Below are 20,083 nucleotides of genomic sequence, written 5' to 3'. Positions count from 1 at the left end.
ACACAATACAAAATCTATGTATGTAGATAGATAATGTGTAACATTTATGGTATGGAAATAAATACGTAATGCAGTCAATGAATTCTTGGCCTCATATATCCAATAGAGTACGAGGTTTCAACTTGCTGCTTCGATCTATTTTATTATAGTAGAGCTCGAACTACCACTCAGTTGTTTTCAGAAATGTATCAAATTGAGTTTCGTTGACTAAAGAAGGATAAACACCAACATAAATCAAAAATAGAATAGAGATTGTTTACAGTGGCTTGTGTCAATCATTTTCAACAATTAAAAATTGGTCCAAGTTGTTTCACTGGGACCAATCATTAGAAGATGACCCACGTACGGGAGGTCCATTACTCTGAAGATAGAAGAAATTGTTCCAACTGACCGAAGCCTAAAAACAGAAGAAATTGCAGCACAATCAAGCATTTCCAAAATAAGTATGCCAACGATCCCACAAAGCTCTTAAATATGACAAAAATTAGTGCAAGGTGGGTGCCTCGAATTCTCAGCGCAGTCAAAAGCAGCGTCAAGTTTTGAAAATGTGAGGGATTTTTAGAGCTTAGCCGCGAGGACCAAAAAAGTGTAATCCGATCAATAACGGGTGATGAAACTTGGTCTTTCTCCATTATCAGACATCCAAAAGAGGTTTCATGGAGTAGCATCGGAGAGAAGAACCTGTGCCAAAAAAATAAAGGTTACGAAAAGCACCGAACAAATGATAGGTAACTAAAATATTTTGGTACTGCGAAAATTATTTGGAAATAAAGGCAGAATATATTGAAAAATGATCACATTTTTTTTATTTGTGGCCTTCTTTTTTATGTTAGGCTAAGAACTTATGGACCGTCCTACATCCCGGGAAAGATATTGTCAATTACATTTGCGTTGTAATTTCAATATTTTATACCTAAATCAAAAAGTAAAAATAAAGAATTGTACATAAATCTTGACCAAGCCTAAATTATGAGGAATGAAAAACAACCATGAAACAAATAGAACATGTATATGTATTGAACTGGAATCCAAATTTTAGACGATTCAGAAGAAAAAATTACATCTAACGTGGGCAGAGCATTTGGCAAAATAATTCTTTAAGGATAAGAATATTTGGAAAATAAAACGTACGAAAGGTTCATATTACCAGTGATCTAGAAACCAGCAATTAAGATTAATTTAAGTCATGAAATGCTGGATGTGAGCTTGAAAGTTAAATACGTAGAAAAATTAGACTTATCGACATCATCGACATAATATAGTATTATAAGTACTGTAACATTTTAAGGTTTCGAAAAATAAAAAGATCCACAAACATATGGACGTGCCAAATTTTATAACTATTAAAAAATTTTTTGACGTCTCTTTTCAACACATCTTATAATATCGATATAAGCATATATATATCTACAGGTCTTAATCTCACATGAAATTTTACGTTTACAAATAACTGGTACTATAATATACTTTCGTTATATTTAGGAAGGAGGCCCACCTGGTCATTCCTCTCTAATTGCCATTCGGACAAAAAGTGACTCGGCATATTTATATCCAGCCGGTACTTTCTCACACTCCGTTAGTCACAGAAAATACGAACTGTACATGAAACTTCGGGGGATTATCATCAATTTGTTATCCTTGTGTTCGAAAAGACATCAATTTTAAAGCTATTCAAGTTTAGGAAATGGGTGAAAAGTGCAAATCAGTAAAGATATCAGTCTTTCCATCAGATAGCTTCCTTCAATTTGATAGCAGAAAAACAACATTTTTACGAACGTTAATCTCTCATGAGGGTTTAATAATATTTATAATGTATGCGCAAGAAGTATAAAAAGAAAGAATATATCTCTAAATTCGATCATTTGAAGATTTGCATTCTTGTTTTTAACGTTTAGTGTACAAATTTTTAAACATATTATTGTTTAAAAATATTAGGTTTTTCAAAATCGTGCCACTCGAGGGATTGTTTAACTTGAAAAAAGCAAAAGTGGGAGAAAATACTGTATAAAGATTTTTCCATGTTTCCAGCTATGCTCCGAATATGTGAACTTTCCAAAATCGTATCTGGATATATAGAAATGAGCTCATAATAGCTAGTTTTCTAATTTAATCAATATACAGTGTATTACTTCGTGTATTTTCAACTAACTCACTAAAAATCGGCTCTTTATGTGTCTTTTAATTAAGTTATATTATTGAAGTTAACACTGAATACGATAATAAATCCGTATTTATGTAGCTCTCCATCACGACCCAGTTTCCTTATTCGTTCTCTCCAGTTATAATTTTCTGAAATAGTATAACAGACGCCTTGGTAAATTCGAAAGATTTACGAGTGACATACTCCAAAACGACACGGTAAAACTTGAAAATTCCATCCACAAAGAACCGGAGTAATACGTCATGGCATTGTGAACGCGAAGAGCAGCACCTTGCAGGACAATTTAGGACATAGATCATCTCGGACAAAGGACTCTAACGATTTAAATATATCCCCCGCGTTACGCTCCATTTCTTTTGCTAGATGCGTACAGTCAAGCTTGAAAATTGGTTTACATTTTTTAATAAATTTATAGTTGGGATTTATATATGTTTAAATATTTTAATATTTCATTCTGTACAATGTTTTATTTAATCAGTCAGCACTGAATATCTGAGTTACTATTTCCAATGCAAAAACAAATTAAATCAATCAAGCTGAGCCAATCATTTCGTTATCAACTCTAATTCTTATCAACTTCTTCTTCTTATCAACTCTAATTTACCATGGATTTATCGAATAGGAGTTCAACAATGATTATATTCTGTAAACAGGTTGATAATCACATCCAAAAATATTCATATTATCTCAACTATTTTGGTCTCCAAGTGTATAATATTATTCAAAATATAACATTTTGAACGCTATTTGCGTTAGCGCTTACAACCAAAATATTAAGCAGCTCAATAAATCTGTGTGACATGTAGTCTCAACTGAAGGAAAAATACTGCTCCTTTTGACAGAGATTAGTCATTTGAGTCCTTTCAAAATTTTTACTAGCCGCGTTATTAAATTTGTGTTTGACAGTCTATCTTGTAATTTGAGAAAAATATGGAATATAATGAATTTCGTTTGCTCATTTAGCATTATAAAAAAACACGTTATTCATTTTGAAGCAAAAACTAGTTTACTGAGCTTTCGGACAGTAAATACCGAATGCTTTAGTCATCACACTCGAACTCACATGGCTCAGTTGTTGAAATTTTAAATGATAATTTGGTTATGAGAAGGTTTCTACGGTAGTGTTCAGTGTCCAACTACAAGATAAAGAAGTTTTTCATCGTTTCGTAAACTTGGATTTGCTACGAAAGACCATAGACCAAAAAGCAGTCTAAAAAGTGGATTTTCTTTGGTTGAATCCACGCCAAATGTGGATTTGTCGTTCACTAGTGATGTGGCATTGTTTTTTTATATACAGGTGATGTAATCCAAATGAATTATCTCATCTTCCACTTTAATTTTAAAATTATGCCTCTTTAGTCAGCTAATAAACAAGGATTGATTTTGTGTCCAAAGCTCAAGTTTTTGTATTGTATTGTAATTAGCGATTTACTTTCTGATATATGTCCAGCTAAATCTTATAATAGAATAGGATTTCAGACATCCCAAAACAAGCCATTTTCTCAACTTTTGAAATTGGCATATCTTCTACCCTAGACAAAATAGAATTAACTAGAAAACAACCGAGATCTCAGAGCTTACAACGTTCAGCATCCCAGGTTTGGTAAATAAAATACTACGCGGAACATTTTTCCCGTAATAAACTTTGTTCCATTTCACCGATACTCATTACATGTATTACTTTGGCGGATTCACAGATTGGCCAACTGTAGGCTATGAATCTTTTTCCACCTCTTCTGACCTCTGAATTTCGATACCTTCGTTTATACTTATTCAAATTACATTTTTTATCCAAAAAATTTCAACGTAATAATGTGGAAGCCGAAGGTTTATGTAAGATCACTCATTATTTTCACAGCATTAAATGTTAAAAGACATTATTTTAAGCAAAGTTGAATCGTGTACTACTTTAATAAGGTATAGTATGTTTTAAAACTTTTTGAGACTTATATAATATGAATAGTTTATGCAACAAGAAACTTTGATACATATTTTTTATTACACTCACAAATTAATAACAAAATCATTAGCTATATTGTCATACGAAAATTTGTTCATTAGTTCTGACACCATAAAAGAGCTAAAACGTTCAGGCTTTTTGGTTTTAAATCGATAGTGAATAGTTCTTCATTCTTTTCAAGCAAGAAAAGTTTCTCTCATCTGAACAATTTTACGCTGGTTTACACAGAGCAATACCAAGTAAAAAGTGAAAGGTAGCTTTGAAAGTGTCAGCATTCCTGAACTAATTCTGTTTCTATATCGCTAGGATACAATTTTTCTTTTCTGTTACCTCGCACCCATTCCAATATCTTCATCAGGCGTGTCATCAAATCTTCTTATTTGTTATATTTTTCCATTTCTCTTGTATATTATTTCTATATGCTTAATTCCATCAACGTTTCGTCTAAAAACTTGAAACTCTTTTTTCGTCTCATCAAAACTCATCTTCTTAGTGAGAATAATGTTGTTTCTAACTGGAAATTGCTGGACAAAATTTGCCGAATCTTGAAATCTGCTGCCCTAGGCTACAGCTTACAGCCTGCTGGTAAATCTACCACTGGCTCTCAAACTACTACAACTTTTTATTCTTAACTAATTTTTAAATATGTCTATACAATAGAATATATACGTAAACATAAAATGTTCAATTACATTATTATTGCGTTGCAATAATAAACAAATTGTGTTATTTAATTTCATTATGGCTACTAGTTTTATCAAAAAATTTACTTTTGAAAAGTTCGAATGTAAAAACATAATGAACATGCTACCGCGGTAGTCACAAGCGCTCATAAACCTCCGACTTGATCACCTCACTTGACTAACTAAACAGATAAACCCGTTTATTTTACAATCGAAACACCCCAGCATACATACATTACATTTTACAGGATAGGATTTAGAACATAAAGGTTGTTTTCAAAATTGTTAAGATACAGAAATGTGCATATTAGAAATATTATGTCTAATAAATAATGTCGGTTTCCAATGTTTACTTTGTTTATTAAATAATTATATTGAAAAAAAGGCCTCAATATTCGGAGTATAGCACTGCATTTTCAATATCTCATTTGGATTCATACTTTATTCCACACAGGGGAACGACCAGAACGCGCTTTAATCTTAATTTAATGTATTAAAAATACACGAATTTTAAAAACGTACTGCGTCGTCAATAATCAAAGAGAAAATGATCAAATGGAAGTGAAGCAATTGTACTCTTCATATAATTAGATACTAGTTTTATCAAAATTACGACATGTTCAACTTGAGAAGTAGAAATTTTGCACACATGAAAACGACATTCCTTATAAGGCATCCTCTATAAAATGTCCAGTAGAATCTTTTCTAATAAGCAACGTATTCTTTCTTTGTGTTTCCAGAGCAAAAGATTCCTTCCATCATAATCTTTCCTACATTACCACATGTGTTTATAACTCTCAACGTTTAAACCCATTTCCTATCCTTTCCTGTTTCTTGTTGTTTCGTTAGCTCCCTCTTTCCTCGTATTATTTGGATCGTTTAAAATAAGAAACGCTGGAAACGCCTCATCAATTTGAGTGGAGGAAACAAAAAATTTCATACATTTCTTACTCATGTGGATTATATTAAAGTTTTCTTGCATAATTCGTTTTACAGGTTTCTACTCTTTCACTTAATCCTATCCTGATATATATGGTCAACAGTTAACAGAAATTAATGGTCACAATTTTTTTATCGTAAAAATAAAAGTATTCCAGTCATAAAGTGACCGCTAATCCTGATTTAGTAAGCTTTGTTGCCTTGATGAGATATACCTTAAGTATATCTGTATGGAATTTATTGGATTTCTTGCTCCATCTAACTCATGGTAATGCCAACAAAGTTCTCGTTTTCATAATAAATAAAATAAAACACATATAACTATAAAATTTCACTTTTTCTATGAGTCAAATTACTCGAAGAGATGAAATACTAGTAAATATATTGAAAACGATTATTTATTCTGAATTACAATTCGTCATTTTCACATTATTAAATTTTCCACTTTTCATAGAATTTAAAACGAATACGTATAGAAAATAGTATTACTTTCCACCCTCTAAAATTGTGTAGGTATATAAAAATTTGGAAATGTTTCCGAGAATGACCAGCTTCAGGTTTGGAATAGTAGGTAGAGATAAGAATAGCATCATATTAAGTGTGCTGAAAAGTTCCTAGGCCATCACATACGAGGATACTCCCAGAAATACCTGCCCTAACAAAAAAAATATATCTATTTTTCAACATAATCTCCTTTTAGCTCCATACACTTTTCCCAGCGATGTTCAATAAGTTTGATACCCTTTTTATAATAAGAATCATCAAGCTCCTCAAAATAGCCATTAACTGCCGACATCACCTCTTCATTGTTCAAGTTTGGAGACAGAAAATAATCCAGGGGAAGCAAATCAGGCTAAGAGTGTGGATGAGGTAGTAATTCATTAATTTTGCTCATTGGAGTAACGGATGTGTCAGCTGGTGCATTGTCTTGATGAAACAACCCTCACTTCTTACCCAAATGCGGCCGCTTTTGCTTGATTTCTTTGCTCAATCGTTGATAGTTGATAGATTTTCCTTTTTCAAAATATTCAATGAAAATTATCCCACACGCATCCCAAACAAACCGACGCCATGAGCTCTAGCTCAGCTTTTATATTGGACCTTTCAAATAAAAGTATTGTATCACATAACGATGAACAATTTTTTCCATGTTCACAAATTCACTGGAAACGCTCCATATTGATGGGTGTCAAACAAACACTAAACAATGTGGTGTCTTCAAACTAGAAACATGAGCTCTATAGATTGTGTACTTTCTAATACAGTGGTATTTTTCAAGGAATTACCGTCATCTCTAGTTCAGACCCAGTACTTCTAGGCCCATCCTCGGAAATTACTCTACTAGTATTAAATATTTATTATTTTCAGTTAGTTCTAATCTTTTCAAGACAAATGTATATATTTAAAAGCTGTCAAACAATTAGTTTGAATGAAATTTTGAGTGAAGCAACTTCTGTTGGTTCGAAAAATTAGAAAAAAAAAAGGATTTTTTGGGTCATTGAAGCATTGCTTTTTGGCATAAAAAATAATAATAAAGACAGGGCTCACGAAGCTTTCACCGACATAAACATCAAAAAATCCGGAAATATCGTGAATGAATCTTTAGGTAGGCGGAAGCTTCGTTCAAAGTAGGTACCGCGTGAGCTCATAATCGGTTGAGAACAACAACAAATTGATGATTCCTAGGAGTGATAGTGTGATAATGGAAGAAACATGGCTCTATCATCTCACACCGGAGGCCAATTGACAGTCAGGTGACTGGACTGCACGTGATAAACCGACTTCAAAGCGTGAAAAGACGCAAAAGGCGGCTGGCGAGGTTATGTTATCAGTGTTTATATAATATAAACACAAGCTTAAAATACAATAAAAAGAAAGTGTATCATGTCACAAAACGATGGTAAAATTGCATGACCTAAATTTCGAACAACCATTTTCTATTCTCAGATCTCGCTTGACTGAAATTTTATGCTGATAAAGAAGTTATTACCGAAAGTGAAGATTAGAAACAAATGGTAACGAAAAACTGTAGGACCATAATAATCATTCTCCTCCTTTCGAGGCCATTGGATAATGGAATAAAATTCTATAAAAAAATAGTTCCTCTATGCTATTTACGAACTTTTCCGCCCACCTGTTATATAGGTTAATACTAGAATAAATGAATGAAGATAGAGGACCATCAAGAGGAACAAGAACGATTCAATAGGCAAAAATAGAATAATATTCGTATTATTAGAAGAGAAAATTGGTCGTAGCACTTTCGGGTCTTCAGATAAAATGATAGCTGTACTTGTTAAATCAAAATTTTTAGAGAACTGAAGATTTTTTTTTTTAATATAATTCTGTTCACTACTACACCATAACTACACTGTCTGACAAGCGTTGTTATCTTCAGAGATCAAAGATAAACAGCACGAAATTTCAACTTAATATATAAATATCAATAAAAATTACATAAAGCAGCAAGCTCTTATACTAACAACTCTACCAAACTGAAACGGTATTGAAAATTACAATTACATGATAATATTTATGCAGAGCAACATAAATGTTTTGTTGAATGAAAAGGAAGCAAACTAAAGAAACATATTATTATTTAAGAATCGTCCACATGTCCACATGGCAAAATAATAAATCGTTTGTTTGTCAAATATCTTACGTGATAGGTACAAAGGTTTTCATAATAATATATATGACTCTTCGAGATAAGTAATATACTTGGAACCCTAAAATTATGCCCACCTGTGTGATATTTTGTTACATTGTTGCTGACAGCAAACACGTTTCTCGCATTTTCGAAGAGCAGGATAAGAAAAAATCAATATCTGCAAAAAGTGGACTGTTGTAATGAACTTATCATTCGCAGAATTAATTAAATTGTACATTAACGTGAATATTTTTCAGATTTCCCAGGGAAAGGTGATTTATTTTTTACGTAAATCAGAAAATCTACAATATTATAACGATCCTCTTTTAGTGGAACTAAGCAATCTTGCGAGTCTAGTGTTTAACTCAAGCTTTACGTTGCTACTCTGATCATATTCACTCCATTCATGTGTTGATTCTACGAAACTTTTGTCTTACGTTTCATTCTTCTATTTTCACTTTAAACTTTAGTTTATCTCGTCTCAACTGTTCTTCATAATATCTGACTAATTTTGGCTTGGCTTTTTGTAGAGTTGAGAAGCTATTAAAACATTTTACTTATTAAGACTTTTAAAGAATTACGATGTGTATCCAGCTCTTAATTACTCTCATATGTATACAAAAATGGACATTATATTTCAAATGGAGATTATTTCATAGAGCTCCAAATCATTTTCCTCTTCCTCGTCACCGAATAATTTTTCTTCTAAGAAGGCTACTACTTAACATTTGATCACAGAATACAGATGATTTAACAAATTTCTGGTAGCCCTACCGCTACTTAAGAACGTTCCGAAATATGGCGCCCACTCCAGAACATGTTGAGTTTGTAGCGTATGTGCGACCATACGATTCCATTAGTGTTTTACACAGTTACATAACGGTTTCGTCCGCTGAATGCGGATGAAAAATATTCACATCATTTCTTATGTCATTTGGTTTGTTTCAGGTTGTTAGTTCAATGGATGCCATGAAATACTCAATGGAAGCCGACAAGTACCGTTCGCCATATATGCCACCATCAACTCTGGCGATGTCTATGTACTCAGATCCAAAATATATGGACACTTCTTCAAAAAGCTATCTCGAACGGGGGTACCTTGATTCTACATCTGCTCTTACCAAAGCTTATTTCGAATCTTCAAAAATGTATATGGATGCAAACATTGCAAACAAGTATAGTCCTGATACTTCCAGGAGTTATTCACACGGTTCGTATTTTTTTACTTCATTTTAGCTCCGTTAGAATTTTTATTGAACTCTCTTGAAGCATTATACCAACATAAATATGAGTTATTTCAGTAGCATGTAATAAGCTGAAATAATTTGCATAGTACTAGTACTTAAATATACTTATATTGGTGTGAATTATAATGGTCATCTTATTTCTGCTTAAGATATAATCTTTGGTTTAATCTGAAGAAGGACTTAAGTTTCATTTCATTATGAGAAAACTTTGAACCTTTCCTTTTTCAAGGATAATTTAGATCTCCACACTACATACTGTGGTTACCTTAAAAAACCAAATCCAGAATGAAGTTTTCTACTCCTACTTAATAAGAATTATTATTTTGCTTCACAAAAATTATAAACAAAGCAGCGCCTCTAAGGTTGAGGCGGGATAGGTAGTCATTGCTTCTCTCATACCCAAACAGATCAGCCTGTGAATCTTGTTCAGTTTTATTTGTCCAGTTTTCGACTACCAAACAAGCGCTGCGTATGTAATCATGGGTTTAATTATTGTATATACCATATTGTACACACAGAATACCATCTTTTTCATATTGCCGCAGTTGCTTTCGAGATTACCTTGTCCATAAAATTGTTTCGAGTATCTATTTTATCCAGGATGACATCCAATATTTTACTGCATTTGAAAGTATCAAATCTGTTCTGTTCCTTTTAATGGGACTAATGTTGTTTTGCTGGAGTTGATCGAGAGTTGCTCTTCATCACCCCAATTTTTAATTGTGTTTAGTACCTTTTGCATCCTGCCAGAGATTATGCCGTTACTATGTAGTATCGCCTCCATTTTAGAATAGATCCGTTTTTCTAACGCCTTTTTGATGGATTGATGTGAAGTGTTGTAAAAATCTATTGGAATAAGTCAGGCAATCCAAGTGGTCATGATGATAGAGAAAAAACTCTGGGAATAATTGACATAAAGTGAAAATAAAAAGTTTTATGTAAATTGTATAAATAATGGAATAAGTTTTGATTACTCTTTATTGTGGGACCGGCCCATGGTGACCAACAAATTCGCAAGTCTGCAATACTGTCTGGTTTATAAACATTTAAGCCGGAAAAATTACTTTGCATCACACCGTATAATTTGTATAGCTGACAAGAGTTCCTTCTATTTAAGAAGCCGATAATCCCCTTTTGTCAATTACTGCAATTTTTCGTTTGTTTAAATAGGTCTAGATATCGGCAAAATGTATTCAGACCACCACCAGCAACAACAGCAACATAGCCAGCAAGTTCCAATGAGTTCGCCTCGATCTTCGGACTCCCCAGATATAAAACCTATTCAAGAGAGGCTAGAAGGCAGTTCTTCATCCAGTTCAACAACAACATCATCTGCAGGCGCTTCTCCTGGTGCCCTGCAGGGATATTACCCTTCAAGTGCAATGCAGCAAAGTACTGCTGGTTTACTGCCGATGGCACAATACGCCGGGCAGTACCCTTCTCAAATACCTGGTAGTGAATTTAGGAAACCGCTCACTGTCATATTTTGACCAGATAGAATGTGAACGTGATGTCTAGTTATATTAATAGGTGAGATTCTTTTTATTTGATCGAAGTATATTAATAATTCAGAACTTTTTAATAGTAAACCTGAAACTATCTTGTTATACTCGTAATTTAATTAATTTCTTATGCGATTACAATATAGATAATATATGATCAACATTGGACAAGTATCATTAGAGATGTTGAAAATAATCTCACTTAGTAATTATGACATAGTCGTGATACTTGTACTTTACTTATCGGCAATTAATAAGAATTATGTGATGCTGAATGTATCTAATTAAGCACGAGATACTGCAATGTACTATTCAAATCTATTTAAAGGTAAGTATTAACTTTGACTTTGAGTTTTATTTCTAATTTGAAACGTGTATTTATCATCAAGAACATCAAAACTTTTTTATGTAGCAAGGAGCACGTTTTCAGATTATTTTCAGGATAATAGTAGCTATGAAACAATTTATACACTTGATTACTTCACTAGTATGTCTATTCATGTATTAAAATGTGAAAAATTAATTAAATTATTGTAATTTTTCACAATGGAAAATTTAAGCAGAAAATTCGATTGTAACAACTTCCCCCCGATTTGGGGATAGTTCTAACACCTTCGGACCACGATCTCAAATTAATAGACAAAATCGTCAATAATTAATAATTTTTTTATTTAAAAACGTTATAAACAAAAGAGATCACTCGAAACAGTCTTCTTACCTTTATGAATAATTATAATAACTAAATCGTACTTTTAAAAACAACTATAACTGGCAGGAACTTTTTCAAACCCTATATATGTCCATATATATTCAGGCTGGCTGTACTCGATTAAATTGGTTTTCAAAAGCACCATAATCTCCTACATCTAAGGGTTGTAAATTGTGAGACCGGGGCGGTGGAAATGACAATATTATTATATTGTTAACTTTGGCTTTCTCAACGACGTGAAAAGTTACATGAGATCTGTAGTTATCCAGAAGGAGGCGGAAGGCTTGACATGTTGAATTAAGTGATCTATAACTTTTAAAAATTCTACTAGCGTCATCCACCCCAAGGAATATCTGCTCCAAACGTATGTGACGGTCCAGCACGAAGAAAAAGATCTTATTCTAGTAAACACGAACATCGGCGGAAATGAATTGCCAACAGCATTTATGGCACATGCAAGAGTTTGAAGTGTTGCGTTCGTACCGACCTCCTTTTGACCACGGAAAACGAATATTTTTTTAAGCGTCTGCACCGTCGTGGTTAGGTTCTATATGTCAAAAAATCTTCAACGTTGGCTCTGTTGAACGACATTTATATACTCAAAGATGTAGCTTCTGGTGTTCATAGAGATAGCTAAGGATTTCTAGCCATAAAACTTTTAAACCAGTTAGGAATATTTTTAAATTGAGGTTTGTTTCCTGTGAGAATCTAGGTTTAACGTAACTCAATGAACAAATTTCGTTGTTTTTGTTTTTTTTTTGACATATCTGGATAAGGACATCAAACGCAAATTACTAGGACATTTTACTAGCTTTACGAATACTCGTTTTATTCTGCAGGCCTTCATAAACTTCTTGACTAGTTGTACCTCTATGTGTTTTCCTTTTAACTAGTTCCTCATTCTGAAAATAAAAACAAAGAATATTAAGTATTTTTAAACTATGAAGACAAATTTTTTGGGATTGATTGCTACAACTTACCTTAAAAAATTGTAATTACCTGCTCTACGGCACGTTTTTTGATTTTTATTATAAATGCTCAGTCACCATTAATGGATATAGATAATAGAAAAAACAATATTGCAAGTTAAAGGTGGATATATTATGAACATTGGAGGTTGAAAATTTTGAGAAAATTAAAAACATAGACATCAGGAATCAGAAATTTCCCCTAAAATAATTACATAACTTGATTTACAACGTTTTAAATTTCGAGGCAATTTTTCAAAATGTAAAAATTTATTGTTTCGGAATGAAATCTCAATATATCTATATTTTGAACAAATAATTACGATTTTATCACTAAATGATGTTTTCTTGGGAATTCGGGAGACGGTATCATTTTTTCCAGTTTTTATTCATTGAATCACTTTTTTTTACAATCCCATCATCAACAATTTAGTAAAATATGTGTACTATGATTTAAACAATGACTGTACATTGGATATTATAGAAATTACATACTCAATAGTTATTAATAGATATGGAAAAGTACAACCAACAAATTTTACAGTTTATATTTACTACTAGTGTTGCTTTCAAGTTAACGATGATTCTCGGGTTGATTTCGCATCTATTAACATTATCATTCCGTCCAAAATTTAGTTTCGGGCTATAATACAACAATTTTTATATTATTAACAGTACTACCAATAAAAAAACATGAGAAACAATAGAATTTCCAATATTAAAAGAAACACTAGTCGTTACGTAACTTATTAAAAATGAGAAATAGATCAGATGAGAAAAATGATTTATTTCTCTTTAACTTTAAATTTAAGTCATTTTCAACTATTTCGGTGACTATATGCCTCTTTAGATTATATGTGCCCAGTTCAACTGCTTTGCTATTTCAATGAGAGAGGTGGCACTAGGTTTATGATAGTTCCTTTATGAAAAAAGGAAAAGTTAGCTTCGAAATATATTCTTTCACACAAAAAACAGCGACTGGAAATAATATATAACGGGTTTTTATATAAACTGACCACTGCTTCAATTTTGTTACAAACATATGAATGTTTTATGGAATCATCAAATGCTTTTCAAAATGAATTCACACAATTAAATATTTTTTATATAATAACTTCATTATTTCAAATTAGACGACTTATATATATTGTAGTTAGCTTTTTTACATTCTTTTCTTCAATTCGCTTCGTTGTTTGTGAGTGAATACCCAAATTTTGCGACACAATTTTTAATTGACTTTGAAGTTACTTAAACACCTCAAATCCTTTTCAAGCTCAAATATCTCACTTAAAATAGATACATTTATAGTTCCGAATATTCTATTTCCATTAAAAATTTTGCAAAAATCATATTTTCATACTTTTGCAGCTTGTTATTAAGCCCTTTTTATTCGAAAAGAATGTTTAAAATTTCATATTCGTATGGTCTCATTGTCATGATATAAAACATATCTTAGTTTGGGAAACACAAAGCTCTTAAACTAAATTAGAGTATACAAAAAATACATGAAATTATCAAAAAAATGTTCCATTCCATACCATATTCTGAGAATATTGTAACATTGTTGAATAAATTTAAATCAAGAATTACCAATATAATTAATAAAAAAAGATTAATACATCCCAGTATAGAATAATGTAAATAACTGCTGGAAATGACGCTATAGTACATATCGTTTCCTCAAGTTGGTCAAACTATTCGAAATAGAGTTATGTTGAATCCAATTTATTTCATGAACCAATGCATAAACTTTATTTTTGATGATCTCAACACTTTTCTTATTATTGAAGAAAACTTTTCCTTTGAGGAGCAGACTCAAAAACGTATCTAATTGTGCAAAATCCAAATTCATGGAATGGAAGGAATATAATTAATTCAAAGATCCAATAGGTGATTTGCACTCCTTAAACTCTGAGGCGTTCCGTCCTGTTTCTGTTTTTTACACCAGTTCTTTTGCGAAAAACTGTTGCCCTGCAATAAGCTGAGCTATTCTTGGTAGTATCTGCTTCAAATATATTCCACCAACTGTGGAAAACAATTATTCATTCGTTCATATTATACAATTGAATTAATTATAATCTTTCTCCATTATTTGTTGTAGTACATGTCGTCACAATTATAAATTCCTTTTGGAGAGTTTTGTGACGAGATGCTTCTGGTAATTAATGTGGCATATCCTTTTCATTACTATTGAGTTCACGTAACGCTTTTTTATCCATTTTTAACTTCCAGCTTTTATCTGTTTATTTCTATCGAAAAAAATGATTGTCGTGTAGTTACCAATAAAGTTTTTAGATTTATCGTAGCTTATTACTGAGTCAGATGGCTCTTGAAATTTAAAACTGGTAGTTCTCAAAATAATGTCTGTAAAAAAATAGAAAATTGTTTTCCATTATTACCAGAGTCAGTTGCATTTGTACAAGTTTGGAAGGTTTTTCAATCTCTATCAGTTATAAAATTACAAGGTAAGGAAATTATACTGGAAAGTTTTTTTATCAACGTGAAGTCTTAAAACGTTGAATAAAACATGTTTTTGTTATTTTATATCAAGTTTCTCACACTCTACATCATATTTTTATGTAGTTAAAAAAATTAGCAATGATCGTTGTTTAGCATACGTGTAATAAACTATATTAGAATTTTAGTTGATACTTGTTACAAGCTTGACAGTTGAAAAAAATCAATCGAATAACAAAGAAGTGGAATTTTATAGATTAATTAGATCTTTTATGTTTTAGATTTGTTAAACTATAATTATTTGATGGTTTCAGGTTTTCTTTAAGTATACTTAGCCATTTTAGGAAAGCTTCTTCATTTAATGTAATGCGACTTAAAAATAAAGTTTATCAATGAAACATGTACATGAGTCTTCAGGAGAGCGCATTACACTTAGCTTGTTATTAAACAGTCGAGTCGGTTTTTGACATAAATTGACAAAATATTTTAACTGTATTCAAATGATGCAGCTAACTTTAAAGATAGTTTTAGTATTAATATTTGTACGTAATGAAGAATTAAAAATTTGAAAATTGGGAACTTTAATGCAAAAATAACTTCTTAAGGACGTTCCTAAGAAAATAATATTGCCTGGAATCTTCTGAAAAATTCAAATACATATTCAAAAGCGTCCTCTAAATGTGGAATTTTTTTTCATATATTGCGGCAGTAAATTTTCAAAAATTGGCGGTTAAAGATAATATATTCAACACGTGAAGTGTATTATGGCCAATAGTAAAACGAAAAGAGTAGCAATAGTCTTAAATAACTGAAAATCATTATTTTATACTATATTATTTTTAAAAAAAGTTTCACTATAAATATTTTTCTCGTAATAAGAAAGTGTGTGTGAGTATCTTTAATGATTTTTTTTATTTTCCATAATTAACGACTTAGTAACTAACAAATTTAATAACTTATTCTAATTGAAGGGATCCGTGCCCCTCAACCAGATGTTATTTTCTGCGAACATCTACCATTAGGTCTTGGACGAATTGAACAGCTATTTTACGTATTATTCTAAAAATTCTACGATGTAATTATACAACGTTACTTATTTGCCATCTTCCATTATACACTTTGCGAAATAAAAGTGCCCAAAAATCTTCAATTGGACGGACCTCTCACATTATGCGTAGATTTACCTCTTGTCTAAATCGCACATTAGACAAGAATTTTATCAGCAAATTCTGCTTTTTCTTCATATTTTACTTTGTTAGGGTACTTCTATATTGTCCGTATAAAAGCCATCGTTTCCTTTAATTGCCGAATTGGCAAGAGTGAAGTATTTTTCATCGTTAATAAAAATGACTCTCTCATTCGCAAAACGTATCTACTTTCTGAGTGAAATTTTGAAAAATATTGGAAAATGCAAACTCTATCGCGGTCAGGGATCTGTCCAACCAAATTATAAATACTATTTCTTATTTCCAACTTATAAGACATATTAATGCAACACTCAAAAAAATACTTGTCTTACTACTCTCAAGAATATAAACAATTTTTTGTTTACAAAGCCATTTTGATTATAACGACCTATTTTAAACTTTAAGGTAACTTAACATGGTGCAAGAAACTGCATGCAATTTTTTCCAAAGTCAAAATATTTCATATATTGATATTGCATGTCGTTTGACATTATGCAAGTCTCTTACCACTGCATCATGGATGCCCCTAACAAAAATTCCATTGGTAAATTAAACAAACTTCTTACGTCAAATTTTATTTAATATTTTGTGATCGGTTTAAAAATGAAAATAACAAAACTAAGTGGAATGAACAAGAAAAAAGTGGTCAGTGAAGAACTGGCAATAATGATAACTGCGGCCGCCTCGCTTTTGGAGCCTGAAGGACAGATTGGTTGTTACGCGACTTCTCCCTAGAATTGCAACTTGCACACAATTAAAATAGCATCAAATCGTTAATGTTGCAAGTGCGAGATTTTGCATGAAACAATAATCTGAACTTAATCTGGCATGCTTTAGATCAAGAAATATTGCGTCTTGCATTGCATTATGTCAAGCAGTTTTTAATTTGTTGCCAAAACTATTGCGATGTACGTTGTTCTTGGGAACGTCCTTAACAAAAAACTTTAATTTCTGTGACAAACAATATGACCAGGTGCGGTAGGTAAATTATAAAAACTTAATCTGATTTATAAACATTTCTCGTTGTTATAATTTATGTTACATATGCCGGCAAAATAATCCACGCTATAATTTTTAATTTGAAAGAATCATCTGAGCTTAAATTCTGAATTTAAATTGAATGAAGAAAAATTGCGTACAACAATCCTAGTATTTCCGGAACTGAATAATATTTGAAACTGAAAAATATGTTGAAGGGATAATTCTGTGACTTTATCACGTTATGAGATAAAAAGCAGGTATTTCAATAACGACATTTTTAGACTTTCTTTTAGATCACCTCTTGGTCTTGTGAATAACTTTGTTCTTAATTGACATGTTGACATTTTAAACGCAGCTTTACACATTAACGAATTTTAGTTCAAATTTTTATCTCAGAAACCAAGTTTGAGATTCTTCGTAACTGGTAATAACCAAATGAAATTGGTATATATAGAGAATATATAAATTTTCATAAGAGCTGTCCCAGTTTCTATATTCAGTAAATTCAACCTTTCGGTGCAAATTATATAATTTACCTGCCTAACTAGCTCTTTTATAAGTGTGATGTTGACTCTTATTATTGAAAAGAAGGTATTGTACGAATGGTTGTCGATGTAAAAAAATGTAAATATTGTATTGTGTACAGTAATATATGTTTATGTGCTTTTAGATATAGTTATATATTATTTAACTAATATGAAACAGTTAAACCTAGAAATTCGGAAAACAAGAAATTACTAAATCCAATTAGATCAATAAATCCCATTCTACTCACTGGCTGATCAAGTATTAGGATGATGAGTTTTTCCATTAATTATCAATTTTTTTTTATTTCTTGAGCAAATGATTGAATTTTTAATCATAAGTAAAACGTGGTTTTGAAATATTACAACTTAATTATATTGCAGAGAAGTCATGTTCGAGGGGTAATCAAAAAATATGGCGCATTATAAGACAAAAACAAGAAATTACTCAAGTTCAATATACTACTTATCCCAATGTTGAATTCAACCCTGGAAGGTTTCTTTCGGAATAGCTGCTGTATCGCGGTCTTAGCAATGACGTGAATGCTGTCAAAACGTTTCCTTTTTAGTACATTTTGGAATTTTTAGAAAAGGCAGAAGTCTAATAGTGCTGAATCTGGTGGATGTGGACAGATATGAATATTTTTTGATGCCAACAACTCGCAAATCGTAATCGACTTATGGCAAGGAGCGTTGTCATAATGTCTTCACACATCGTTTAGCAAAAACTCATATAGTCCTTTGCGAAATTCGAAGTTCACTGTTGCTCACAATCGAAGTAAAACAATGACTATGATCTTAATGTTCAACTTTGGTTTATGGACATTCTTCATTTAAGTTGACAGCAGTAGCGTCTTCATCTCTGTTATTAAAGGGTTGCTGGATAACAATTATACTAAAACGGAAAACTAGGAAAATCTCGTTTGTAGCAATCACATTTCATCATCATTTCAATAAACCTCAAGTAGAAACTTGACTTTTAAATCTAACGTTTGAGCAGGAAATATTTGTTGTTTATTTAGTATTTATATATACATTAGGCTTACGAAGTTATTTATTGTCCTAAATATTTTGAGTTCAAGTTGAGGTCCATATGTCAGCTATATCATTTTGTTTGTTTTTCTTATCATTAGAACTGAAGTAATGTCCGCTCAGTTCAGTTCGTTTAATTTTGATTATAAACTTTTTATATTTTTGACTAGTCATTAGATTAATGTTAACCCTGACTTCAATCTTCCAGTTTTAGTAAGCAATAGTTAGATTTAGACATTTGATTGTTTTCCAAACTTTTAGAAGATGTCATTTCAAACACAAATCAATTTGTGTTTGGTTATATTTTGTTGTACAAATTTTATTGGACTATTTATAACATAATTGACATATTGTTTTTGTTCCTATATTGAGGTATTAGTCATACTTAAAGTAATTACGATGTATATCTTGTTATTAATCACTCTCGGTATATTAGAGTAACTACTGTAAAAGATATGTAAAGATCAAAAATAAACATAGAATAGTTTGTTTGGAATTTGTTTTTTTATTAACCAACCTTATTTCCCAAAGAGAACTGCATTTATGAAATATGGAGGATAGACGGAAAGAGGAGTATCTCATATGGGAAAAAATCCAAAAAGTGACAAGCCGTACATGATGAATAAAAGTCCAAAAACCCTCCAGAATGGCGCTAGTGTAGACAAAAGGTGGTATGAATGAAGCAATAATAGACTCGAGCAGTTCATTATTGAAAATTTCCATAATTTAATAAATTGGAACAAAAAGAAATTCACCCTGATGCTAATATGGCGCCACCTTTATTTAATACGTTTCGTCGGACGTTTAGATGTCAGTAAGATATTGATCTAATTTACTGAAACGTGATCGTACGAATAATATATATACCATCCAGTGGCGGCTGGTGGTAAAAATTTTAGATAATATGCAATGTTTTCTCAAAACTTTCTTCTGGAAGGTAATTGCTTTTATCGCCTTCCATGCTTAAATGATGGGTTGTTGAAACCGTTGCCACACACACAAAAAAACGCTTCACCTAGGTCTTTACTCTTATTCAATTTGAAATGTCATGAGCGACATGAACAGTTTAAAGGCTTCCAGTAA

The 20,083-nt window shown here is 31.6% G+C and overlaps 1 protein-coding gene across 3 annotated transcripts in view; it reads left to right on the top strand.

The window, feature by feature from the left end:
* The window catches only part of LOC130451180 (transcription factor Sox-19a), an 82,834-nt gene extending 63,338 nt beyond the window's left edge, over window positions 1-19,496 (top strand). For 2 of the 3 annotated variants that reach the window (XM_056790014.1, XM_056790017.1), the window contains exons 5-6: window positions 9,342-9,603; window positions 10,811-19,490. In XM_056790014.1, coding sequence (XP_056645992.1) covers window positions 9,342-9,603; window positions 10,811-11,130 — 582 coding nt within the window. In that variant the 3' untranslated portion in view covers window positions 11,131-19,490. Of the gene's footprint in view, window positions 1-9,341; window positions 9,604-10,810 lie in introns of all 3 variants that reach the window. The other variant, XM_056790016.1, reaches the window with a different exon arrangement.
* Window positions 19,497-20,083: the final 587 nt, after the last annotated feature.

Source organism: Diorhabda sublineata, chromosome X (genome assembly GCF_026230105.1).
Source record: "Diorhabda sublineata isolate icDioSubl1.1 chromosome X, icDioSubl1.1, whole genome shotgun sequence".
Classification (NCBI taxonomy): Eukaryota; Metazoa; Arthropoda; class Insecta; order Coleoptera; family Chrysomelidae; genus Diorhabda; species Diorhabda sublineata.
The sequence above is the reverse complement of the archived record's forward strand: the minus strand, read 5'-3'. Positions and strand labels throughout refer to the sequence as shown.